Source organism: Coregonus lavaretus, assembly GCF_964263955.1.
Source record: "Coregonus lavaretus genome assembly, chromosome: 30".
Classification (NCBI taxonomy): domain Eukaryota; kingdom Metazoa; phylum Chordata; class Actinopteri; order Salmoniformes; family Salmonidae; genus Coregonus; species Coregonus lavaretus.
The window spans coordinates 2,872,042-2,900,005 of NC_140017.1; the positions used below are offsets into that span (position 1 = coordinate 2,872,042).

General features: G+C 44.6%; 1 protein-coding gene across 1 annotated transcript in view; it reads left to right on the forward strand.

Moving 5' to 3' along the window:
* The window catches only part of abcc5 (ATP-binding cassette, sub-family C (CFTR/MRP), member 5), a 73,062-nt gene extending 53,602 nt beyond the window's left edge, over window positions 1-19,460 (forward strand). Inside the window, exons 21-29 of the mRNA XM_084148072.1 lie at window positions 2,043-2,325; window positions 6,668-6,854; window positions 10,263-10,352; window positions 10,582-10,771; window positions 14,421-14,580; window positions 14,766-14,844; window positions 15,070-15,183; window positions 15,343-15,507; window positions 17,569-19,460. Of these exons, the coding sequence (XP_084004198.1) occupies window positions 2,043-2,325; window positions 6,668-6,854; window positions 10,263-10,352; window positions 10,582-10,771; window positions 14,421-14,580; window positions 14,766-14,844; window positions 15,070-15,183; window positions 15,343-15,507; window positions 17,569-17,670 (1,370 nt within the window). The 3' untranslated portion in view covers window positions 17,671-19,460. The remainder of the gene's footprint in view (window positions 1-2,042; window positions 2,326-6,667; window positions 6,855-10,262; window positions 10,353-10,581; window positions 10,772-14,420; window positions 14,581-14,765; window positions 14,845-15,069; window positions 15,184-15,342; window positions 15,508-17,568) is intronic.
* Window positions 19,461-27,964: the final 8,504 nt, after the last annotated feature.

Consider the following 27,964-nt stretch of genomic DNA (forward strand, 5'->3'; position numbering starts at 1 on the left):
CACTGCAGCAGGGATTTTGGCCCACTCCTCCATACAGACCTTCTCCAGATCCTTCAGGTTTCGGGGCTGTCGCTGGACAATACAGACTTTCAGCTCCCTCCAAAGATTTTCTATTGGGTTCAGGTCTGGAGACTGGCTAGGCCACTCCTTAGATGCTTCTTACGGAGCCACTCCTTAGTTGCCCTGGCTGTGTGTTTCGGGTCGTTGTCATGCTGGAAGACCCTGCCACGACCCATCTTCAATGCTCTTACTGACGGAAAGAGGTTGTTGGCCAAGATCTCGCGATACATGGCCCCTTCCATCCTCCCCTCAATACGGTGCAGTCGTCCTGTCCCCTTTGCAGAAAAGCATCCCCAAAGAATGATTTTTCCACCTCCATGCTTCACGGTTGGGATGGTGTTCTTGGGGTTGTACTCATCCTTCTTCTTCCTCCAAACACGGCGAGTGGAGTTTAGACCAAAAAGCTCTATTTTTGTCTCATCAGACCACATGACCTTCTCCCATTCCTCCTCTGGATCATCCAGATGGTCATTGGCAAACTTCAGACGGGCCTGGACATGCGCTGGCTTGAGCAGGGGGACCTTGCGTGCGCTGCAGGATTTTAATCCATGACGGCGTAGTGTGTTAGTAATGGTTTTCTTTGAGACTGTGGTCCCAGCTCTCTTCAGGACATTGACCAGGTCCTGCCGTGTGGTTCTGGGCTGATCCCTCACCTTCCTCATGATCATTGATGCCCCACGAGGTGAGATCTTGCATGGAGCCCCAGACCGAGAGTGATTGACCGTCATCTTGAACTTCTTCCATTTTCTAATAATTGCGCCAACAGTTGTTGCCTTCTCACCAAGCTGCTTGCCTATTGTCCTGTAGCCCATCCCAGCCTTGTGCAGGTCTACAATTTGAACCCTGATGTCCTTACACAGCGCTCTGGTCTTGGCCATGGTGGAGAGGTTGGAGTCTGTTTGATTGAGTGTGTGGACAGGTGTCTTTTATACAGGTAACGAGTTCAAACGGGTGCAGTTAATACAGGTAATGAGTGGAGAACAGGAGGGCTTCTTAAAGAAAAACTAACATGTCTGTGAGAGCCGGAATTCTTACTGGTTGGTAGGTGATCAAATACTTATGTCATGCAATAAAATGCAAATTAATTACTTTAAAATCATACAATGTGATTTTCTGGATTTTTGTTTTAGATTCCGTCTCTCACAGTTGAAGTGTACCTATGATAAAAATTACAGACCTCTACAAAAAATCGGCAGTGTATCAAATACTTGTTCTCCCCACTGTGTGTGTGTGTGTGTATATATATATATATATATATATATGTGTATATATATATACACACACACACACACACACACACAGTGGATATAAAAAGTCTACACACCCCTGTTAAAATGCCAGGTTTTTGTGATGTAAAAGCATGAGACAAAGATAAATCATGTCAGAACTTTTTCCACCTTTAATGTGACCTATAACGTGAACAATTCAATTGAAAAATCTTTGAGGGGGAAAAATAAAAAATATTCATAATAACCTGGTTGCATAAGTGTGCACACCCTTAAACTAATACTTTGTTGAAGCACCTTTTGATTTTATTACAGCATTCAGTCTTTTTGGGTAGGAGTCTATTAGCATGGCACATCTTGATGTGGCAATATCTGCCCACTCTTCTTTGCAAAAGCGCTCCAAATCTGTCAGATTGCGAGGTCATCTCCTGTGCACAGCCCTCTTCAGATCACCCCAGAGATGTTCAATTGGATTCAGGTCTGGGCTCTGGCTGGGCCATTCCAAAACGTTAATCTTCTTCTGGTGAAGCCATGCTTTTGTGGATTTGGATGTGTGCTTTGGGTTGTTGTCGTGCTGAAAGGTGAACTCCCTCTTCATTTTCAGCTTTCTAACGGACGCCGGTTTTGTGCCAAAAATGCCTGGTATTTGGAACTGTTAATAATCTTTCTATTTATTTTTTATTTATTTTTTGTTATTTAGCATACACACACACATACATATATATACCATCTGTCTTTTCTCTTCCTCCCTCCCAGTGGACACACGGCTGCCGTTCCAGGCAGAGATGTTCATCCAGAACGTCATCCTGGTCTTCTTCTGCCTGGGCGTGATCGGCAGCATCTTCCCCTGGTTCCTAGTGGCTGTGGGCCCCCTGGTGCTGCTCTTCACCATGCTCCACATGGTGTCGCGCGTGTTCATCCGCGAGCTCAAGCGCCTGGACAACGTCACCCAGTCGCCCTTCGTCTCGCACATCACCTCCAGCATCCAGGGCCTCTCCACCATCCACGCCTACAACAGGGGCCACGAGTTCCTGGACAGGTGAGCCGTCGAGGTGTAGGGTGAAGTTGCCTCTAGACACTGATCTTGGGTCAGTTTGACATTTTCCCCACTAATGGTTAAAGGGATAGTTTGGGATTTTGGCAATGATGCCCTTTATCTACTTCCCCAGAGTCAGATGATGTGGATACCATTTTTATGTCTCTGTGTCCAGTATGAAGGAAGTTGGAGGTAGTTTCGCGAGCCAATGTTAACTAGCTTAGCGCTAAGACTGGAAATCTTTGGGTACAGTTAGCATTGATAGCGCTAATGCTAGTTAACATTGGGTCGCAAAACTATCTTCCTTCATACCAGAGATGTCGAGTCACGTGACTTGGACTGAAGTATTACTGGAGTCGCAAAATTTGCGACTTTACTTGGCGGAAAGAAAACGCACTTGCCACTCGATTTTGACTTGAGCGTCTATGATTCGTGACTTAACTTGAGCTGTATGACTCAAGAGATTCTAGCTAAAGTGAGGTAATGTTCTCTAACTTACTAGCTTGCAATGGCTCCCCCTACCATTTGTGTCTGAAGTGGACAGCAAGTTTAGGATTTTTGTTTTTAACATCCCTATCTAGGCCTACTATAATATATTTTTAAAATAGAAATGTATCTAAATACATAGATAATTACCTACTGAATAATATCAGGGCCCTTAAATATGCGCATTCATGAATTCAACAAAAAAATATGGTGAGATGGAGATTTTTTAAAGTCTTTTTTTAATCGTATTTTATAATTTTGATGAATACCAGAAGAGCGAGATGATCAGCAGCCTCACATTTTCCAACTCTGTACAACACAAACCATCCACAGCAAAAATCTATCACCAACTCTGTACAACACAAACCATCCACAGCAAAAAGCTATCACCAACTCTGTACAACACAAACCATCCACAGTAAAAAGCTATCACCAACTCTGTACAACACAAACCATCCACAGCAAATAGCTATCACCAACTCTGTACAACACAAACCATCCACAGCAAAAAGCTATCACCAACTCTGTACAACACAAACCATCCACAGCAAAAAGCTATCACCAACTCTGTACAACACAAACCATCCACAGCAAAAAGCTATCACCAATTCCATAATGTCAGACCCGATTGTGGATTGCAACATGCCCCTGTCCATCGTTGAACACATGCGCTTCCGTCACTTTTTGTCAGTGGTTGATAGCAAATACGCCCCAGTGTGTTGCAGAGCCATAACCTCCAAGATTGACAACAGTCAGACAAAACTCAGGCCGGATGACACAAGCATCTCTGTCATGGTAGACATATGATCTGACAGAAAGATGAGTCACCGCCCACTGGACTGAAAGTGCAATCTGCTGGCATGTAACCGCTTTAGAGGATCACACATGGGAGCAAATATGTGAGCAGTTTGTGGGCATCTGTGACTAGTATGGGATCAAACACAAGCTAGATTACATTATGTGACAATGCAGCTAACATGAAAAAGGTGTTCAGTGTGCTTCCCAAGTGAAGAAGAAGAGGCTGTCCATGATGATCCAGACATATGGAATAACCTGGAAGTTGAAGAACAGGAGACCATCGACACTACTTTGGGTAAAAATGGTAAACAACAACGTTTAGTGTTTTGCACATACAGTATCTCACAAGTGAGTACACCCCTCACATTTTTGTAAATATTTGAGTATATCTTTTCATGTGACAATACTGAAGAAATGACACTTTGCTACAATGTAAAGTAGTGAGTGTACAGCTTGTATAACAGTGTAAATTTGCTGTCCCCTCAAAATAACTCAACACACAGCCATTAATGTCTAAACCGCTGGCAACAAACGTGAGTACACCCCTAAGTAAAAATGTCCAAATTGGGCCCAATTATCAATTTTCCCTCCCCACTGTCATGTGACTCATTAGTGTTACAAGGTCTCAGGTGTGAATGGGGAGCAGGTGTGTTAAATTTGGTGTCATCGTTCTCACACATCCTCATACTGGTCACTGGAAGTTCAACATGGCACCTCATGGCAAAGAACTCTCTGAGGATCTGAAAAAAAGAATTGTTGCTCTACATAAAGATGGCCTGGGCTATAAGTAGATTGCCAAGACCCTGAAACTGAGCTGCAGCACGGTGGCCAAGACCATACAGCGGTTTAACAGGACAGGTTCCACTCAGAACAGGCCTCGCCATGGTCGACCAAAGAAGTTGAGTGCACGTGCTCAACGTCATATCCAGAGGTTTTCTTTGGGAAATAGACGTATGAGTGCTGCCAGCATTGCTGCAGAGGTTGAAGGGGTGGGGGGTTAGCCTGTCAGTGCTCAGACCATATGCCGCACACTGCATCAAATTGGTCTGCATGGCTGTCATCCCAGAAGGAAGCCTCTTCTAAAGATGATGCACAAGAAAGCCAGCAAACAGTTTACTGAAGACAAGCAGACTAAGTACATGGATTACTGGAACCATGTCCTGTGGTCTGATGAGACCAAGATAAACTTATTTGGTTCAGATGGTGTCAAGCATGTGTGGCGGCAACCAGGTGAGAAGTACAAAGACAAGTGTGTCTTGCCTACAGTCAAGCATGGTGGTGGGAGTGTCATGGTCTGGGGCTGCATTAATGGCTGTGTGTTATGTTATTTTGAGGGGACAGCAAATTTACACTGTTATACAAGCTGTACACTCACTACTTTACATTGTAGCAAAGTGTCATTTCTTCAGTGTATCTTACATGAAAATATATACTCAAATATTTACTAAAATGTGAGGGGTATACTCACTTTTGTGAGATACTGTACATTGCAACTAGTGGTGGGGGATGGGTTGAAGGAGACTTGAGGTGTCAGTCCTGCTCATTCCAAAGTGTCTAAGATTAGCTCATTGCCCCACACTAGCACCCATTTAAAAAAGGCGTTTGAGGGTGAGTTTGGAGTGAGGAGAATTCCTGCTGCAGTGAACACACACAGGAACTCCCACCGAGGCAGGTGAGAGCAGTGTTTCATTGCGACTACCTGAAGGTGTCGGGCGCTGGAAGAGTGGGCATAAGGAATTCATATTTTCATTGAGAGTGTGGAAACTACTGAAAGAGTTGGGCGACATTCTTCGGCCTTTTGCAGTGCCTGCTTAATGTGGAGTGTGTGTTCAGCCATGAAAAATCGTACTGCGGCCCCATCGCTCACAAACGGGTGATACTCTTGGCAAATGTTGATCCTTTGCAAAAGCAATGCATTGCAAGAGAAAGGAAATTCATGATGATAATGTAGCGTAAAAGTAATTAGAGGACATACAATGGCTGCTCTGAAGTTTGCACTTGTTTTTTATTGTATAGTCATGCAGAAATCAAACTTGTTAAACTTTAGAGCCTTAAGAGGTAGCTCAGTTGGTAGAGCATGGCGTTTGCAACGCCAGGGTTGTGGGTTCGATTCCCATGGGGTATGAAAATTAAAAAGAATAATGTATGCACTAACTGTAAGTCGCTCTGGATAAGAGCGTCTGCTAAATGATGTAAATGAAATGTAAATGACGACTAAAAGTATTGTCATTGGTGCCAATTGTATGGCCTTTCTATCAGTAAAAGTAATAGAAAAAAAAACATTTCTAACATGATCTTTGACTCAAGTTTATTATGTAGTGTACTAGTAGTGTAAAAAAAATATGCTTTTAAATTTGCATTAAACACTTAACCGTTGACTTGAAGACTCGAAACTCTTGCTCATAATGGGCAAGTCTTTACTTGAGACTTGCCCATTATTACTTGGGACTTGAATCGAGACTCGAAGGTTAAAACTTGATTTACTTAGGACTTGCAAAATTGTGACTTGGTCCCATCTCTGCTTCATACTGGACGCAGAGATATATAAAAATAGTATCACGAGTTCATCTGACTGGGGAGTAAATAAAGGGCTTCATTGCCAAACTCCCGAGCTATCCCTTTAAGGTTTTGTGGGGAGGGGAAGCTAATCCTAGATCTGTACTGGAAAACATGCTCCACCAAACCCCTCGGATCAGTCTCGTTAAAGATGCACTATGGGAGTTTAGTCTAATTGTTTATGTCATATGTTCGCATCATATATGATGTCATATTAATCCATGTATTATCTCATGAAATCACACATCCTCTGTTCTAGGCAAACAATATATAATAATACACTTTTGTTAATGAGTGTGGGTAGGCTTTACCCTTTCTTTACAGTGAGGTCATTTATGTCTCTTCTGTCCATTTAGGGGACCACTTTTGGCTCAAGAGCACCCCCAGAGACAAAGTTCCATATAGCCCCTTTCAAGTATCCTAGTTCCTTGATGGCTAAAGCAAGAAACCAAGCATCCAAAAGTTGTACTTTTTCCTCAAGCTTCCCGTCTGTTGTGGTCTCCAGGTATCAGGAGCTCCTGGATCAGAACCAGGCTCCTTTCTACCTGTTCAGCTGTGCCATGCGCTGGCTGGCTGTGCGGCTGGACGTCATCAGTGTGGCTCTGATCAGCATCACAGCGCTCATGATAGTCCTCATGCATGGCCAGATCCCCCCGGCCTACGCTGGCCTGGCCATCTCCTACGCCGTGCAGGTCAGTGCCTCTCCTTTGAAGAAATCCCTCGCTACGGGGGGAATCTTAACTTCCACTTAAATGTGTTAGATGCTAGCTAGCTAAAAATCAATTGGGAATCAAGGGGGCTTCCGTACAATTTTCCAAATGTCATGGCCTTTTCTTTTTTACATTGCACTGATGCCCGTATCACTTCCATTGATTGTTAGCAAGCAGGGGCTAAAGTTTGTAGTGGCTGTTTTTAAGAAAACCGAACCATGGATTATAGTTTCTCCTGGCCCATAGACTACTTTCAGGTTGAGGACCCATCTAACGATTGTTCACTTATTCATGCATTGATGTCAAAGGTTGACTAAGTGAACATTCAAAGTCATAGTTAGGATTTGCCCTTTATTTTTTAATTTTTCTACACAGATAGTGTGACTCAGAGCATGGTGCCAGCAATTCTTAGGTTTTAGGTACACTCACTGTACTGTAAATGGTTCAGGATAAAAGTGTCTGCTTAAGTGGCAGATATATTATAAAATACATGCTTTTCTCTTACCACCCCAGCTCTCCTCTACCTTCTTCCCCTCACTTTTCTCTTCACTTACCAGTAGTAGCAGTAGTAGTAGTTATTGTTATTAGAATTATTAGTATTATTATTAGTAGTAGTATTATCCGTATTATTACCAGTATTATTATTATTTGTATTACCAGTATTATTCTTTGTATTATTATGATTGGTATTACCATTATTAGTAGTAGTAGTAGTATTATTAGTATTATTATTATTAGTATTATTATTAGTAGTAGTATTACCATTATTAGTAGTATTGGTATTATTAGTATTATTAGTGTTATTATTATCAGTATTATTAATATTAGTGTTATTATTAGTGTTATTATTATTATCAGTATTAGTGTTATTGGTGTTAACATTAGTAATATTATTAGTATTATTATTAGCAATGTTATTATTATAATTAGTATTATTAGTAATAGTATTAGTAATAATATTATTAGTATTATTGGTAGTAGTATTAATGTTATTATTATTATTCGTGTTATTAGTATTATTATTAGTATTATTTGTATTAGTATTATTATTTGTGTTATTAGTATTGATATCATTAGTATTAGTATCAGCAGTATTGGTAGTATTATCAGTAGTATTAGTATCCACATTATTAGTGTTAGTATTATTGGTAGTATTATTAGTATTAGTATCAGTAGTATTAGTAGTATTATCATTAGTATTAGTAGTATTATTATTGGTAGTATCAGTAGTAATAGTATTGGTCGTAGTATCAGTAGTATCATTAGTATTAGTATTATTGGTAGTATTAGTATCAGTAGTATTAGTATTTATAGTAGTATCAGTATTATTGGTAGTATTATCAGTAGTATTAGAATTAGTATCAGTATTATTGGTAGTATTATCAGTATTATTAGTATCAGTAGTAGTATCAGTAGTATTGGTAGTAGTATCAGTAGTATTAGTATCAGTAGTATTAGTATTATTGGTAGTATTAGTATTATTGGTAGTATTATCAGTATTATCTTGCTCCCTTTGCTCTCTTTTAATTCCTCTATCTCCTCCTCCTCCACTTTCCCATCCATTCCTCACTCATCTTTCCCTTGGTTGGTTGTTATATTTCTAAACAGAGCTGCGTGGATCTATTATATGGCATGACAAAGCATGTAATACATACTTATTAGAAACTTGATTAAAAGAGGACATGGTTACAGTACTATAGATGACTTTAATACAGTTGAAGTCGGAAGTTTACATACACTTAGATTGGAGTCATTAAAACTCGTTTTTCAACCACTCCACAAATTTCTTCTTAACAAACTAGAGTTTTGGCAAGTCGGTTAGGACATCAACTTTGTGCATGACACAAGTAATTTCTCCAACAATTGTTTACAGACAGATTATTTCACTTATAATTCACTGTATCACAATTCCAGTGGGTCAGAAGTTTACATACACTAAGTTGACTGTGCCTTTAAACAGCTTGGAAAATTCCAGAAAATGATGTCATGGCTTTAGAAGCTTCTGATAGGCTAATTTACATCATTTGAGTCAATTGGAGGTGTACCTGTGGATGTATTTCAAGACCTACCTTAAAACTCAGTGCCTCTTTGCTTGACATCATGGGAAAATCAAAAGAAATCAGCCAAGACCTCAGAAAAAGAATTGTAGACCTCCACAAGTCTGGTTCATCCTTCGGAGCAATTTCCAAATGCCTGAAGGTACCACGTTCATCTGTACAAACAATAGTATGCACATATAAACACCATGGGACCATGCAGCCGTCATACCGCTCAGGAAGGAGACGCGTTCTGCCTCCTAGAGATGAACATCATTTGGTGCGAAAAGTGCAAATCAATCCCAGAACAACAGCAAAGGACCTTGTGAAGATGCTGGAGGAAACAGGTACAAAAGTGTCTATATCCACTGTAAAACGACTCCTATGTCGACATAACCTGAAAGGCCGCTCAGCAAAGAAGCCACTGCTCCAAAACCTCCATAAAAAAGCCAGACTACTGTACGCAACTGCACATGGGGACAAAGATCTTACTTTTTGGAGAAATGTCCTCTGGTCTGATGAAACAAAAATTTGAACTGTTTGGCCATAATGACCATCGTTATGTTTGAAGGAAAAAGGGGTTAGCTTGCAAGCCGAAGAACACCATCCCAACCGTGAAGCACGGGGGTGGCAGCATCATGCTGTGGGGGTGCTTTGCTGCAGGAGGGAATGGTGCACTTCACAAAATAGATGGCATCATGAGGAAGGAAAATTATGTTGATATATTGAAGCAACATCTCAAGACATCAGTCAGGAAGTTAAAGCTTGGTCGCAAATGGGTCTTCCAAATGGACAATGACCCCAAGCATACTTCCAAAGTTGTGGCAAAATGGCTTAAGGACAACAAAGTCAAGGTATTGGAGTGGCCATCACAAAGCCCTGACCTCATTCCTATAGAAAATGTGTGGGCAGAACAGAAAAGGCGTGTGCGAGCAAGGAGGCCTACAAACCGGACTCAGTTACACCAGCTCTGTCAGGAGGAATAGGCCAAAATTCACCCAACTTATTGTGGGAAGCTTGTGGAAGGCTACCCGAAACGTTTGACCCAAGTTTAACAATTTAAAGGCAATGCTACCAAATGCTAATTGAGGGTATGTAAACTTCTGACCCACTGGAATGTGATGAAAGAAATAAAAGCTGAAATAAATAATTCTCTCTACTATTATTCTGACATTTCACATTCTTAAAATAGTGGTGATCCTAACTGACCTAAGACAGGGAATGTTTACTAGGATTAAATGTCAGGAATTGTGAAAAACTGAGTTTAAATGTATATGGCTAAGGTGTATGTAAACTTCCGACTTCAACTGTACATATAATTGTATAAATAATGTCTTATCCCCCTCTCTCTCAGCTCACAGGGCTGTTCCAGTTCACAGTCAGACTAGCCTCTGAAACGGAGGCTCGCTTCACTTCTGTGGAGAGAATTCACCACTACATTGAGGTTACTGCTTTACTAATACATGCACTTTTACTGCATATGTTGTCTCACTAGGAAATCCTAAGAAGACAGAGGTACTATAGCTGAGGCCTGGAGTTTTTCAGAGTTACTTTAACTCCACATTTCTAAGTATTTTGGGCTGCAATGTATATGTTTGAAAGGTGCTAAACAATTGAAGTGCGGTATTATTATGATCATGAACCCCATCGCGGTTTCCCCTGCTCTCTCCCAGTCTCTAGCACTGGAGGCCCCGGCCCGCATCAAGAACAAGGCGCCCCCGCCAGACTGGCCCCAGGAGGGCGAGGTGGTGTTTGACGGGACTGAGATGAGATACAGAGACAATTTGCCGCTGGTTCTCAAGAAGTTGTCCTGCACCATCCAGCCCAAGGAGAAAATTGGCATAGTGGGCCGGACGGGCTCAGGTCAGTGGAAACAGTCAGTGAAACATCTCTCGAAGCCATGTCCTGTTTGATAATGTATCTGAAAATCTTACCCGTGCAGTGGCTTGCGAAAGCATTCACCCCCCTTGGCATTTTTTCTATTTTGTTGCCTTACAACCTGGAATTAAAATAGATTTTTTGGGAGTTTGTATCATTTGATTTACACAACATGCCTACCAATTTGAAGATGCAAAATAAAAAAAATTGTGAAACAAACAAGAAATAAGACATAAAAACTGAACTTGAGCGTGCATAACTATTCACCCCCCCAAAGTCAATACTTTGTAGAGCCACCTTTTGCAGCAATTACAGCTGCAAGTCTCTTGGGGAATGTCTCTATAAGATTGGCACTTTTAGCCACTGGGATTTTTGCCCATTCAAGGCAAAACTGCTCCAGCCCCTTCAAGTTGGATGGGTTCCGCTGGTGTACAGCAATCTTTAAGTCATACCACAGATTCTCAGTTGGATTGAGGTCTGAGCTTTGACTAGGCCATTCCAAGACATTTAAATGTTTCCCCTTAAACCACTCGAGTGTTGCTTTAGCAGTATGATTAGGGCCTTTGTCCTGCTGGAAGGTGAATCTCCGTCCTAGTCTCAATTCTCTGGCAGGATGAATGAAAACACACAAAGAAATTATAATAACTCAAACAGGTTTCCTTCAATAATTTCCCTGTATTTAGCGCCATCCGTCATTCCTTCAATTCTGACCAGTTTCCCAGTCCCTGCTGATGAAAAGCATCCCCACAGCATGAGACTGCCACCACCATGCTTCACTGTGGGGATGGTGTTCTCGGGTGATGAGAGGTGTTGGGTTTGCGCCAGACATAGCGTTTTCCTTGATGGCCAAAAAGCTCAAATGTAGTCTCATCTGACCAGAGTACCTCCTTCCATATGTTTAGGGAGTCTCCCACATGCCTTTTTTTAAGCAATGGCTTTTTTCTGTCCACTCTTCCGTAAAGCCCAGCTCTGTGGAGTGTACGGGTTAAAGTGGTCCTATGGACAGATACTCCAATCTCCGCTGTGGAGCTTTGCAGCTCCTTCAGGGTTATCTTTGGTCTCTTTGTTACCTCTGATTTAATGCCCTCCTTGCCTGGTCCGTGAGTTTTGGTGGGCGGCCCTCTCTTGGCAGGTTTGTTGTGGTGCCATATTCTTTCAATTTTTTAATAATGGATTTAATGGTGCTCTGTGGGATGTTCAAAGTTTCTGATATTATTTTATAACCCAACCCTGATCTGTACTTCTCCACAACTTTGTCCCTGACCTGTTTGGAGAGCTCCCTGGTCTTCAGGGTGCCGCTTGCTTGGTGGTGCCCTTTGCTTAGTGGTGTTGCAAACTCAGGGGCCTTTCAGAACAGGTGTATATACAGTGAGGGGAAAAAAGTATTTGATCCCCTGCTGATTTTGTACATTTACCCACTGACAAAGAAATGATCAGTCTATAATTTGAATGGTAGGTTTATTTGAACAGTGAGAGACAGAATAACAACAACAAAATCCAGAAAAACGCATGTCAAAAATGTTATAAATAGATTTGCATTTTAATGAGGTAAATAAGTATTTGACCCCTCTGCAAAACATGACTTAGTACTTGGTGGCAAAACCCTTGTTGGCAATCACAGATGTCAGACGTTTCTTGTAGTTGGCCACCAGGTTTGCACACATCTCAGGAGGGATTTTGTCCCCCTCCTCTTTGCAGATCTTCTCCAAGTCATTAAGGTTTCGAGTCTGATGTTTGGCAACTTGAACCTTCAGCTCCCTCCACAGATTTTCTATGGGATTAAGCTCTGGAGACTGGCTAGGCCACTCCAGGACCTTAATGTGCTTCTTCTTGAGCCACTCCTTTGTGGCCTTGGCCGTGTGTTTTGGGTAATTGTCATGCTGGAATACCCATCCACGACCCATTTTCAATGCCCTGGCTGAGGGAAGGAGGTTCTCACCCAAGATTTGACGGTACATGGCCCCGTCCATTGTCCCTTTGATGCGGTGAAGTTGTCCTGTCCCCTTAGCAGAAAAACACCCCCAAAGCATAATGTTTCCACCTCCATGTTTGACGGTGGGGATGGTGTTCTTGTGGGCATAGGCAGCATTCCTCCACCTCCAAACACGGCGTGATGAGTTGATGCCAAAGAGCTCGATTTTGGTCTCATCTGACCACAATACTTTCACCCAGTTCTCCTCTGAATCATTCAGATGTTCATTGGTAAACTTCAGACGGGCCTGTATATGTGCTTTCTTGAGCAGGGGGACCTTGCGGGCGCTGCAGGATTTCAGTCCTTCACGGCGTAGCGTGTTACCAATTGTTTTCTTGGTGACTATGGTCCCAGCTGCCTTGAGATCATTGACAAGATCCTCCCGTGTAGTTCTGGGCTGATTCCTCACCGTTCTCATGATCATTGCAACTCCACGAGGTGAGATCTTGCATGGAGCCCCAGGCCGAGGGAGATTGACAGTTCTTTTGTGTTTCTTCCATTTGCGAATAATCACACCAACTGTTGTCACCTTCTCACCAAGCTGCTTGGCAATGGTCTTGTAGCCCATTCCAGCCTTGTGTATGTCTACAATCTTGTCCCTGACATCCTTGGAGAGCTCTTTGGTCTTAGCCATGGTGGAGAGTTTGGAATTTGATTGATTGATTGCTTCTGTGGACAGGTGTCTTTTATACAGGTAACAAGCTGAGATTAGGAGCACTCCCTTTAAGAGTGTGCTCCTAATCTCAGCTCGTTACCTGTATAAAAGACACCTGGGAGCCAGAAATCTTTCTGATTGAGAGGGGGTCAAATACTTATTTCCCTCATTAAAATGCAAATCAATTCATAACATTTTTGACATGTGTTTTTCTGGATTTCTTTGTTGTTATTCTGTCTCTCACTGTTCAAATAAACCTACCATTCAAATTATAGACTGATCATTTCTTTGTCAGTGGGCAAACGTACAAAATCAGCAGGGGATCAAATACTTTTTTCCCTCACTGTATACTGAGATCATGTGACACTTAGATTGCACACAGGTGTACTTTATTTAACTAATTATGTGACTTCTGAAGGTAATTGGTTGCACCAGATCTTATTTAGGGACTTCATAGCAAAGGGGGTGAATACATATGCACGCACCACTTTTCCGTTAATTATTTTTTAGATTTTTTTTTTTTAAACTTATTGTTTTCATTTCACTTCACCAATTTGGACTATTTTGTGTATGTCCATTACATGAAATCCAATTAAAAATCTATTTAAATTACAGGTTGTAATGCAACAAAATAGAAAAAAAACTCCAAGGGGGATGAATACTTTTGCAAGGCACTGTATAATATAATCTCATGTGTTTTATATCCAGGAACGAGGTCAATTTCACTTAATTCCTATTGAAACCTACATTTCTCTTTTAAATGTCATTTTCAATTTGAATGACTAGAACAGACATTCCCATTCAAGTCAATGCCATTCTGGTCTCTCGACCGACATTCATAAGCTGAGCTAGTTAGCTCCGGTTGTATTTTATGGCTTGCATAATTCTAATTCTACAGAGTATGTCCTCCCTGTCCCGCTCTGTCCCGCTCTGTCCTGCTCTGTCCTCCCTGTCCCGCGCTGTCCTCCCTGTCCTGCTCTGTCCTCCCTGTCCTGCTCTGTCCACAGGGAAGTCTTCTTTGGGTGTAGCTCTGTTCCGTCTTGTGGAGCCCTGTGGCGGCTCCATCAAGATAGACGGCATCAACATCTGTGACATCGGCCTGGCCGACCTCCGCAGCAAGCTGTCCATTATCCCTCAGGAGCCTGTGCTGTTCAGCGGCACAGTCAGGTGGGCACGCCACTCAAACGCTCTATTGTGACTGTAAATGAAGACTGTCCTGGCCTGGTGGTCCCAGATGTGGTTGTGTGGTCTTGCTGAGTTGGCACATGGGATTTTCCCTTTAGTCCCCAATATATTCTGGTGACTGCCGATGCATTGTCTTGAAGTTGTCCTTGTCCTCTATCCACCCCCAGGTCAAACCTGGACCCCTTTAAACAATACGCAGAGGAGCTGATCTGGGACGCTCTGGAGCGGACACACATGAAGGAGTGTGTGAGTATCCGGGACTCGGGCGTCCAGAGTAAGAAACTACAAGAGAGAGTGTGCTCATACTAGATTACTGGTTTTTAGAAAGATGCTTGTGGGGTAGAGTTATAGGCACAGAGGCTCAGAAGGTCATGGGTAACACAGGACTGAGAAATTAGACCCATGTTCAATTTTCTGTCTTTGATTCAGGACTCTCTCTCCCTCTCTCTATCCATCCATCCATCCATCCAGGTGTCTCAGCTGCCCCTGAAGCTGGAGTCAGAGGTGGTGGAGAACGGAGAGAACTTCTCTGTGGGAGAGAGACAGCTGCTCTGTGTTGCTAGAGTCCTGCTCAGACAGTGCAAGGTACCCTACAAAATGGGAATTGAGAGAATTGTCATTTTTATGTGTGTTGACGTCCAATGGTTTTCCAGGTAGCCAACCTTGTGAGTAGAAGGATATCTTTAATCTTCTATGGTCACAGCACCTTTCTGACTTACATCTCGGTGGCCCCTCCCCTCTCAGGTCCTGATCTTGGACGAGGCCACGGCAGCAATGGACACAGAGACAGATTCTCTGATCCAGGAGACAATCCGCAATGCCTTTCAGGACTGCACCACCCTGACCATAGCCCACCGGCTGCACACCGTACTCAACTGTGACCGCATTATGGTGCTCAACCAGGGACAGGTACACACAACACAAGCTCATCTACTGTACATTCACTCGACTTTTAACGAAAGATTAGTACTACAGTGAGGGAAAAAAGTATTTGATCCCCTGCTGATTTTGTACGTTTGCCCACTTATCAGTCTATACTTTAAATGGTAGGTTTATTTGAACAGTGAGAGACAGAATAACCACAAAAAAATCCAGAAAAATGCATGTAAAAAATGTTATAAATTGATTAGCATTTTAATGAGGGAAATAAGTATTTGACCCCCTCTCAATCAGAAAGATTTCTTGCTCCCAGGTGTCTTTTATACAGGTAACAAGCTGAGATTAGGAGCACACTCTTAAAGGGAGTGCTCCTAATCTCAGCTTGTTACCTGTATAAAAGACACCTGTCCACAGAAGCAATCAATCAATCAAATTCCAAACTCTCCACCATGGCCAAGACCAAAGAGCTCTCCAAGGATGTCAAGGACAAGATTGTAGACATACACAAGGCTGGAATGGGTTACAAGACCATCGCCAAGCAGCTTGGTGAGAAGGTGACAACAGTTGGTGCGATTATTCGCAAATGGAAGAAACACAAAATAACTGTCAATCTCCCTCGGCCTGGGGCTCCATGCAAGATCTCACCTCGTGGAGTTGCAATGATCATGAGAACGGTGAGGAATCAGCCCAGAACTACACGGGAGGATCTTGTCAATGATCTCAAGGCAGCTGGGACCATAGTCACCAAGAAAACAATTGGTAACACACTACGCCGTGAAGGACTGAAATCCTGCAGCGCCCGCAAGGTCCCCCTGCTCAAGAAAGCACATATACATGCCCGTCTGAAGTTTGCCAATGAACATCTGAATGATTCAGAGGAGAACTGGGTGAAAGTGTTGTGGTCAGATGAGACCAAAATCGAGCTCTTTGGCATCAACTCAACTCGCCGTGTTTGGAGGAGGAGGAATGCTGCCTATGACCCCAAGAACACCATCCCCACCGTCAAACATGGAGGTGGAAACATTATGCTTTGGGGGGGTTTTTCTGCTAAGGGGACAGGACAACTTCACCGCATCAAAGGGACGATGGACGGGGCCATGTACCGTCAAATCTTGGGTGAGAACCTCCTTCCCTCAGCCAGGGCATTGAAAATGGGTCGTGGATGGGTATTCCAGCATGACAATGACCCAAAACACACGGCCAAGGCAACAAAGGAGTGGCTCAAGAAGAAGCACATTAAGGTCCTGGAGTGGCCTAGCCAGTCTCCAGACCTTAATCCCATAGAACATCTGTGGAGGGAGCTGAAGGTTCGAGTTGCCAAACGTCAGCCTCGAAACCTGTCCACAGAAGCAATCAATCAATCAAATTCCAAACTCTCCACCATGGCCAAGACCAAAGAGCTCTCCAAGGATGTCAGGGACAAGACTTGGAGAAGATCTGCAAAGAGGAGTGGGACAAAATCCCTCCTGAGATGTGTGCAAACCTGGTGGCCAACTACAAGAAACATCTGACCTCTGTGATTGCCAACAAGGGTTTTGCCACCAAGTACTAAGTCATGTTTTGCAGAGGGGTCAAATACTTAGTTCCCTCGTTAAAATGCAAATCAATTTATAACATTTTTGACATGCGTTTTTCTGGATTTTTGTGTTGTTATTCTGTCTCTCACTGTTCAAATAAACATACCATTACAATTATAGACTGATCATTTCTTTGTCAGTGGGCAAACGTACAAAATCAGCAGGGGATCAAATACTTTTTTCCCTCACTGTATATATATATATATATATATTACACACACACACACACACACACACACGCTAGCTAGTGAGTCCTGAAGCTGTGTTGCCCTGTAGCTCAACCTAAGTCACAAAGACTTGTTTTAAACAAGGGTATGCATCCCGGGTTGGTCATACGGAGACGGAACGTGAGGCTACATACTTTCACATTTCCTGTCTCTACAGCTGGCTAATGGGCTTGGAAGGCTTTTAGGTCTTACTAAATTGACATTTATGTAGTGATACTCCCCCACATCTATGCTCCAAGGAATCCCTAAAGCCTTGTTTTGTTTCCCCCGGCCTCCATTTCATTTAGGTGGTGGAGTTTGACGAGCCGTCCAACCTGCTGGCCAATGAGAACTCTCGATTCTGTGCCATGCTGGCTGCTGTGGAGAACAAGATCTCTGTGAAAGGCTAAAATGGGTACAGGAGGCACAGACGTGCCCTGGAGATGAGGACAGGGGAGGACGCTCCCACAAGGCTCCAGCCATCCGACCTCTCCCTCCTCCTCTGTGTACCCACCCTGAGCTTACCGCTCAGCCTGTGGAGGAGTGCAGCATCGGACCATGGAAATAGAATTCTACGGTTGCATCAGGTCCTTGGTATAAGGCAAGGGCTGCCCTGAGGGGATGCTTGCTCAGAAACCATTTCAGCTGGAATGGTCAGGGAACCACTGATACTGTACTGTCTTTAGTAATATATAAGAAATAAAGCTTTACATGTAGCTATATTCATAGCATAACTGGTCTGTTTTATAGAATATATCTATATATACATATATTTACAGTGGTAAAATATTCTTTATTTTCTACTGACTGTATGTACAATGTATTATTGTATATTTACTCATGTGTTACCATCATTACTGTTTAACTTTGCTGTTGATTTTTTGGCCATTTGAAACATCTGTAATCCTTTGTCTTGTGACTTGAACCCATGAGCCCTCAAACCCTGGTGGATCTGTGGGACCTAGAGGGACAGATAAGACTCTAGGAGAGAGATGGTGCTGCTTGTCCTTAGCGTTTTCACTGGGCAATCAAAAGGGCGTGTTTAAAGGTAGAAAGAACCCTGCTTAAAGGTAGAGGGTGTCAGGCCTGCTTAAAGGTAGAGGGTGTCAGGCCTGCTTAAAGGTAGAGGGAGTCAGGCCTGCTTAAAGGTAGAGGGTGTCAGGCCTGCTTAAAGGTAGAGGGAGTCACGCCTGCTTAAAGGTAGAGGGTGTCAGGCCTGCTTAAAGGTAGAGGGTGTCAGGCCTGCTTAAAGGTAGAGGGAGTCACGCCTGCTTAAAGGTAGAGGGTGTCAGGCCTGCTTAAAGGTAGAGGGAGTCACGCCTGCTTAAAGGTAGAGGGAGTCACGCCTGCTTAAAGGTAGAGGGAGTCACGCCTGCTTAAAGGTAGAGGGAGTCACGCCTGCTTAAAGGTAGAGGGTGTCAGGCCTGCTTAAAGGTAGAGGGAGTCACGCCTGCTTAAAGGTAGAGGGAGTCACGCCTGCTTAAAGGTAGAGGGAGTCACGCCTGCTTAAAGGTAGAGGGAGTCACGCCTGCTTAAAGTTAGAGGGTGTCAGGCCTGCTTAAAGGTAGAGGGTGTCAGGCCTGCTTAAAGGTAGAGGGAGTCACGCCTGCTTAAAGGCCTTATGTCTACAGCGTAGTCCCTCTTAACTCTCTTACTTCATTTAGTCGATTTCAGACTTTATTATCATGATTATTTTGATTGCTGTTAACTTCAGTTTGTTTTGCACTGATGGGAAAGCTACAGGGGCTCGCCAGTGCCATCTGCTGGTGGGGAGGGGAGGTGCCGTGACTGTTCTACATAGGTTATTATTATGGTGACATAAAAGATGCCTGTGGAGAACAAAGTCTGTGGTTTGAACAAGGTTGCATTCTCCTTGCCCTGCCCAGTGAATCTTTGTTATGTGTGTCGTCGGTCCACTCATTGACACTTTGGACCAGAACCACACAGATTTTATAACACTCATGCAGTGGGTGTAGTAGGGAACCTCTGTATCCTGTCTTTGCAGTATTGAGGTGATGCTCAAATACTGTAATTATAATAACCTCGGCAAGCCTTGCAGAATGTCAGTCTGTGTCTTTCTCTGTCATTTCTATTACTTTTTATATCCTTAGCATGACTTCATTATTGCCTTGTTAGCAGGGTTAGGATGAGGTGGAAAGGGATCGCTTAGAAATATTGTCATAAAACTATTTCAGGTTTACCTGTGTGTTCTTTGTCAGCGTTGTTGATGGGTGAGGGAGAATGTCGTTTTGTTTTACAAGTGGCAGCAACATGCTGAATTGGGAGAATAACTTACATTTGAATATTACAATTGGCAATAGTAACTTAAACACAAACTAAATCTAGGCAATGAAAGTGAAAAAAGGGGGATGAGGCAGGCTATGATTGATCTCAAAGGAGAACATGAGATCTACACATGATATACAATCAGAGGCGAAGCCACAGCTGGGCCTGGCAGGTCACGGGTCAGATTGAATACTGGCCCACCCAATCAGGCGGTCTTAAAATATACTATATATATATATATATATATATATATATATATATATATATATATATATATATATATACGTGATTTGTTGGTTATATTGTCTCCTGGCTAATCAGAACGGTTAAATGCAGTTGGAGATTCCTGGGATCTAATTGGGTTACGTCACAATCATATAGTCAGTGGTGTAAAGTACTTAAGTAAAAATACTTTAAAGTACTACTTAAGTAGTTTTTTGGGGTGTCTGTACTACTTAGATTTTTGACTACTTTTACTTCACTACATTCCTAAAGAAAATATTGTACTTTTTACTCCATATATTTTCCCTGACAACCAAAGTACTTCTTACATTTTGAATGCTTAGCAGGACAAGAAAATGGTTAAATTCACGCACTTATCAAGAGAACACGTGGTCATCCCTACTGCATCTTGACTGGTGGACTCACTAAACACAAATGCATCTATTGTAAATAATGTCTGAGTGTTGGAGTGTGCCCCTGGCTATCTGTAAATTTGAAAAACAAGAAAATGGTGTCGTCTGCTTTGCTTAATATAAGGAATTTTAAATTATTTATACTTTTAATTTTGATACTTAAGTATATTTAAAACCAAATACTTTTAGACTTTTACTCAAGTAGTATTTTACTGTCTGACTTTCACTTTTACTTGAGTAACTTTCTATTAAGGTATCTATACTTTTACTCAAGTATGACAATTGAGTACTTTTTCCACCGCTGCATATAGTAAATCACAATCTCATAGCCTACAGTCGGGAAGTTTGCGCAGTGTGCGCGTGGCAAATATGAAATGGCTGATTGTGGAGGTGCAGCTGCCAGTGAGAAGCATCTAAAATAGCCCTAGGCCTATCGCAATATTTCAAATTTCAATCGCGGGATTAACACAAAAGTCACATTCTGATTGATCCTTTTAAATTATTTAAGTATTACACCAGGACTAATCTCTAGCGGAGAGTGTTGACCATATTCCAGGTGCGTGCGCATATTCACTGGCTTTAGCATTGGTTGAGTCAGCCACTGGAAAGTTTAGGACAATCATTTCCTCATATTGTATAATGTCTCCCCTTTTCGTAGGCCTAGATTAGATTGTTGCATTCAAGAAGAGGTCGATTTTATTGATCTTAGTTTGTCAGTATGAGCAGAGTAGGACTACCCTGTCATTTTTGTAGTATGCCTATTATGAAAGATTCTGATAATGTCTTCAGACATGCAAAGTGTCATAAAAATGTGTTTAAAAAAGGCAATAAACATTCCTCTAGTTGGGGCTGACCTGCTTCCACAAACATGAAACTCATGCGCCACCTATGATATTGTAGCCTATTTCATTATGTTTTGGTGGGGGGTGCGAGCACGTCCACATTGACGGGCTGTAGTGGAGCAGGTCGAGCGCTTCAAGTTTTACTAAGGACTTAAAATGGTTCACGCACAGTCGTGAAGAACGCATGACAGGTCCTCTTCCCCCTCAGGAGGTTGAAAAGATTTGGCATGGGCCCTCAAATCCTCAAAACGTTCTACAGCTGCACCATCGAGAGCATCTTGACTGGCTGCATCACTGCTTGGTATGGCAAATGCACAATCCTCGAGCGTATGATGCTACAGAGGGTGGTGCGGACAGCCCGGTACATCACTGGGGCCAAGCTCCCTGCCATCCAAGACCGGTGTGAAAGGAATGCCTGGAAAATTGAAAGACTCCAGCCACCCAAGCCATAGACTTTTCTCTCTGCTTCCGCACGGCAAGCGGTACCGGTGTATCTAGTCTGACACCAACAAGCTCCTGAACAGCTTCAATCACCATGCCATAAGGCTGCTAAATAGTTAACAAAATGGCAACACGGACTATCTGCATTAACCCTGTTTTTATTGCACTGACTATGCACACTCGCAGGACTCTACACACTCACTCACACTGACACTCCAACACACACATTTGCTCACCCACATAACATGCACACACATTCATACTGATAACCCACGTGCACACACACTCACATACAATCATCATATACGCTGCTGCTACTCAGTTTATCAATTCTAAAATTGATTAAACAGTTTTTTTTCCCTCAAACTACACACAATGCCCCATAATGGCAAAGCAAAAACAGGTTTTTAGAAATGTTTGCAAATGTATAAAAAAAATTAAAACTGAAATATCATATTTACATAAGTATTCAGACCCTTTACTCAGTACTTTGTTGAAGCACCTTTGGCAGCGATTACAGCCTCGAGTCTTCTTGGGTATGACGCTACAAGCTTGGCAAACCTGTATTTGGGGAGTTTCTCCCATACTTCTCTGCAGATCCTCTCAAGCTCTGTCAGGTTGGATGGGGAGCGTTGCTGCACAGCTATTTTCAAGTCTCTCCAGAGATGTTCGAACGGTTTCAAGTTCAGGCTCTGGCTGGGCCACTCAAGGACATTCAGAGATTGTCCCAAAGCCACTCCTGCATAAGGGTAGGCAACAACACATCTGCCACGCTGACCCTCAACATGGGGGCCCCTCAGGGGTGTGTGCTTAGTCCCCTCCTGTACTCCCTGTTCACCCACTGCGTGGCCAAGCACGACTCCAAGACCATTAAGTTTGCTGATGACACAATGGTGATAGGCCTGATCACCGACAACAATGAGACAGCTTACAGGGAGGAGGTCAGAGACCTGGCAGTGTGGTGCCAGGACAACAACCTCTCCCGCAATGTGAGCAAGACAAAGGAGCTGATCGTGGACTACAGGAAAAGGAGGGCCGAACATGCCCCCATTCACATCGACGGGGCTGTAGCGGAGCGGGTCGAGAGTTTCAAGTTCCTTGGTGTCCACATCACCAACAAACTATCATGGTACAAACACACAAAGAAAGTTGTGACGAGGGCACGACAACACCTTTTCCCCCTCAGGAGACTGAAAAGATTTGGCATGGGTCCCCAGATCCTCAAAATGTTCTATAGCTGCACCATCGAGAGCATCCTGACTGGTTGCATCACCGCCTGGTATGGCAACTGCATATGGCATCCGACCGTAAGGCGCTGCAGAGGATAATGCATACGGCGCAGTACGTCACTGGGTCCAAGCTTCCTGCCATCCAGGACCTCTATACTAGGCGTGTCAGAGGAAGGCCCAAAAAACTGACAAAGACTCCAGTCACCCAAGTCATAGACTGTTTTCTCTGCTACCGCACGGCAAGTGGTACCGGAGTGCCAAGTCTAGGTCCAAAATGCTCCTGAACAGCTTCTACCCCAAAGCCATAAGACTGCTGAACAATTAATAAAATGGCCATCCGGACTACATTGACACCCCCCCTGCTGCTACTCGCTATTTATTATCTATGCATAGTCACTTTACCCCTACCTACATGTACATATTACCTCGACTAACCTGTACCCCCTGTATATAGCCTCGTTATTGTTATTTTATTGTGTTACTTTTTATTTTATTTTTATTAAGTAAATATTTTCTTAACTATTTCTTGAACTGCATTGTTGGATAAGGGCTTGTAAGTAAGCATTTCAGGGTAAGGTGTTTTCAGCGCATGTGACAAATTTGATTTGATTGTCTTGGCTGTGTGGTTAGGGTCGTTGTCCTGTTGGAAGGTGAACCTTCACCCCAGTCTGAGGTCCTGAGCGCTCTGGCGCAGGTTTTCATAAAGGATCTCTCTGTACTTTGCTCCGTTCATCATTCCCTCAATCCTAACTAGTCTCCCAGTCCCTGCCGCTGAAAAACATCCCCACAGCATGATGCTGTGGTTTGGTGTGATTTGCTAGCTAGCTTGGTTAGCTAATGTTAGCTAGTTTAGCTAGCTACAAATAGTTATATGGGTAATGGCGTATATTTAAGGTGTTAAACAGGGGAAAGAGTGTTAGAAGTGGTTTTATATTATATATACAGTTGAAGTCAGAAGTTTACATACGCCTTAGCCAAATACATTTCAGTTTTTCACAATTCCTGACATTTAATCCTAGTAAAGATTCCCTGTCTTAGGTCAGTTAGGATCACCACTTTATTTTAAGAATGTGAAATGTCAGAATAAATGTCACGATCGTCGTAAGAACCAGACCAAGGCGCAGCGCGATATGCGTACATCTTTTAATGAGTACTTTAAAACATATACAAAAACAACAAAACGATACGTGAAGTCCTAAGGTTAACAAACACAAACCTCTCCGGAACAAGATCCCACAAATGACAAGTGCAAAACAGGCTGCCTAAGTATGGTTCCCAATCAGAGACAACGAGCCACAGCTGTCTCTAATTGGGAACCACCCTGGCCAACATAGAAATAAACGATCTAGAAAGAAACACATAGAAAACAAAACATAGACACTACACACCCTGGCTCAACATTTAAGAGTCCCCAGAGCCAGGGCGTGACAATAAAAGTAGAGAGAATTATTTATTTCAGCTTTTATTTCTTTCATCACATTTCCAGTGGGTCAGAAGTTTACATACACTCAATTAGTATTTGGTAGCATTGCCTTTAAATTGTTTAACTTGGGTCAAACGTTTCGGGTAGCCTTCCGGGTAGTGACAGTACCCCCCCCCCCCAAAGGCGCGGACTGCGACCGCGCCACACAAACTCAAGAGGGTAGGGGCTGGGTGGGCATTCCGCCTCGGAGGTGGATCCGGCTCCGGGCGTGACCACCACTCTCTAGCTACCCCCCCATAGCGCCCCTGGTCTGGTCTGGCCCCGCTGGCTGGAGCTGGACTGGACATCGGTGGAGCGGATTGCTTAGGCTCCGGTGTGGAGCAGCTGACCGGTACCTGACCAGGCACCGGTGGAACAGGCACGGGCTGTGCCGGACTGACGACGCGCACCACTGGCTTGGTGCGGGGAGCAGGAACAAGCCGGGCCGGGCTGGCGACGTGCACCACAGGCTTGGTGCGGGGAGCAGGAACCGGCCAGACCGGGCTGGCGACGCGCACCACTGGCTTGGTGCGGGGAGCAGGGATGGGCCGGACCGGACTGACGACGCGCACCACTGGCTTGGTGCGGGGAGCAGGAACGGGCCGGACCGGACTGACGACGCGCACCACTGGCTTGGTGCGGGGAGCAGGAACAGGCCGGACCGGGCTGACGACGCGCACCACAGGCTTGGTGCGGGGAGCAGGAACAGGCCGGACCGGGCTGGCGACGCGCACCACAGGCTTGGTGCGAGGGGCAGGAACGGGCCGGACCGGGCTGGCGACGCGCACCACTGGCTTGGTGCGAGGGACAGGAACGGGTCGGGCCGGACTGGGAACACGCACCACTAACTTAGTGCGGGGAGCAGGAATGGGTTGGGCCGTACTGGGAACACACACCACTAACTTAGTGCGGGGAGCAGGAACGGGTCGGGCCGGACTGGGAACACGCACCACTAACTTAGTGCGGGGAGCAGGAACGGGTCGGGCCGGACTGGGAACACGCACCACTAACTTAGTGCGGGGAGCAGGAACGGGTTGGGCCGTACTGGGAACACGCACCACTAACTTAGTGCGGGGAGCAGGACCGGGTTGGGCCGTACTGGGAACACGCACCACTAACTTAGTGCGGGGAGCAGGAACGGGTCGGGCCGGACTGGGAACACGCACCACTAACTTAGTGCGGGGAGCAGGAACGGGTCGGGCCGGACTGGGAACACGCACCACTAACTTAGTGCGGGGAGCAGGAACGGGTCGGGCCGTACTGGGAACACGCACCCCTAACTTAGTGCGGGGAGCAGGAACGGGTTGGGCCGTACTGGGAACACACACCACTAACTTAGTGCGGGGAGCAGGAACGGGTTGGGCTGTACTGGGAACACGCACCCCTAACTTAGTGCGGGGAGCAGGTACGGGTTGGGCCGTACTGGGAACACACACCACTAACTTAGTGCGGGGAGCAGGAACGGGTCGGGCCGTACTGGGAACACGCACCACTAACTTAGTGCGGGGATCAGGAACCGGTCAGGCCGTACTGGGAACACGCACCCCTAACTTAGTGCGGGGAGCAGGAACGGGTTGGGCCGTACTGGGAACACGCACCACTAACTTAGTGCGGGGAGCAGGAACGGGTTGGGCCGCACTGGGAACACGCACCCCTAACTTAGTGCGGGGAGCGGGAACGGGTTGGGCCGTACTGGGAACACGCACCCCTAACTTAGTGCGGGGAGCAGGAACGAGCCGGACCGTACTGGGAACACACACCACTGGCCTTGTGCGGGAAGCAGGAACGGGTCGGGCCGTACTGGGAACACGCACCACTAACTTAGTGCGGGGATCAGGAACGGGCCGGACCGGACTAGTGACACACACCACTTGCTTGGTGCGAGGAGCGGGACTGGGTTTCCTCATAAACCTCCGATCCCTCCGCTCCCTCTGCTGCCTAACCAGTTCCTCTCGCCGTGCCTCTACACTCTCCTTCTCCCTTATCGCCTCCAGTAGTTCCTCCCTCTGACCAACTAACTCCTGCTCCCTCATGACCAATAGCCCCCGTAACCTGGTGGCCTCCTCTCCTATTCTGCAGATTCGCCCTGTAGCTGCCTCCTGCTGCCCTGTCGTCCAAGCCGTGTGCCCCCCCCCCAATTTTTTTTATTGGGGTTGCCTCTTGCGTGTCCGACGTCGGCACGGTTGGCGCCGCTGCTCCTCTCTATGGCGCGCCTCCACAGTCTCCTCCCACGGACGGCGATCCATTCCGGCCTGGATTTCCTCCCAAGTCCAGGATCCCTTCCCGTCCAGGATCTCCTCCCAAGTCCAGGCTGTCTGCTCCTGGACACGCTGCTTGGTCCTGTTATGGTGGGATCTTCTGTCACGATCGTCGTAAGAACCGGACCAAGGCATAGCGCGATATGCGTACATCTTTTAATGAGTACTTTATAACATATACAAAAACAACAAAACGATACGTGAAGTCCTAAGGTTAACAAACACAAACCTCTCCGGAACAAGATCCCACAAATGACAAGTGCAAAACAGGCTGCCTAAGTATGGTTCCCAATCAGAGACAACGAGCCACAGCTGTCTCTAATTGGGAACCACCCTGGCCAACATAGAAATAAACGATCTAGAAAGAAACACATAGAAAACAAAACATAGACACTACACACCCTGGCTCAACATTTAAGAGTCCCCAGAGCCAGGGCGTGACAATAAAAGTAGAGAGAATTATTTATTTCAGCTTTTATTTCTTTCATCACATTTCCAGTGGGTCAGAAGTTTACATACACTCAATTAGTATTTGGTAGCATTGCCTTTAAATTGTTTAACTTGGGTCAAACATTTCGGGCAGCCTTCCACAAGCTTCCCACAATAAGTTGGGTGAATTTTGGCCCATTCCTCCTGACAGAGCTGGTGTAACTGAGTCAGGTTTGTAGGCCTCCTTGCTCGCACACGCTTTTTCAGTTCTGCCCACAAATTTTCTATAGGAATGAGGTCAGGGCTTTGTAATGGCCACTCCAATACCTTGACTTTGTTGTCCTTAAGCAATTTTGCCACAACTTTGGAAGTATGCTTGGGGTCATTGTCCATTTCAAAGACCCATTTGCGACCAAGCTTTAACTTCCTGACTGATGTTGCTTCAATATATCCACATAATTTTCCTTCCTCATGATGCCATCTATTTTGTGAAGTGCACCAGTCCCTCCTGCAGCAAAGCACCCCCACAGCATGATGCTGCCACCCCCGTGCTTCACGGTTGGGATGGTGTTCTTTGGCTTGCAAGCAACCCCCTTTTTCCTCCAAACATAATGATGGTCATTATGGCCAAACAGTTCTATTTTTGTTTCATCAGACCAGAGGACATTTCTCCATAAAGTACGATCTTTGTCCCCATGTGCAGTTGCAAACCGTAGTCTGTCTTTTTTTATGGAGGTTTTGGAGCAGTGGCTTCTTCCTTGCTGAGCGGCCTTTCAGGTTATGTCGATATAGGACTACACCTTCTACCTCTCTTTCTTTCTCTCTCTATCTATCGCTAGGGTCCAGCAGACTGGTTATTACGTTAGAAATGAAAAAGCTATTACATTATTGGCAGTTGTTACATTATGGACTAGTCATAAATGGGGATTATCCACTCCTGGTTAGGGCTGAGAATTGCAAGGGACTTCATGAAGCAATATTGTCACGATACTTAGGTGCCGATACAATATGTATTGCAATTGTCACGATTATCTATGTATTGTGATTCGATACTGTGATTTAATTGCGATTCGATTTTACAAACATACAGTCGTGGTCAAAAGTTTTGAGAATGACACATAC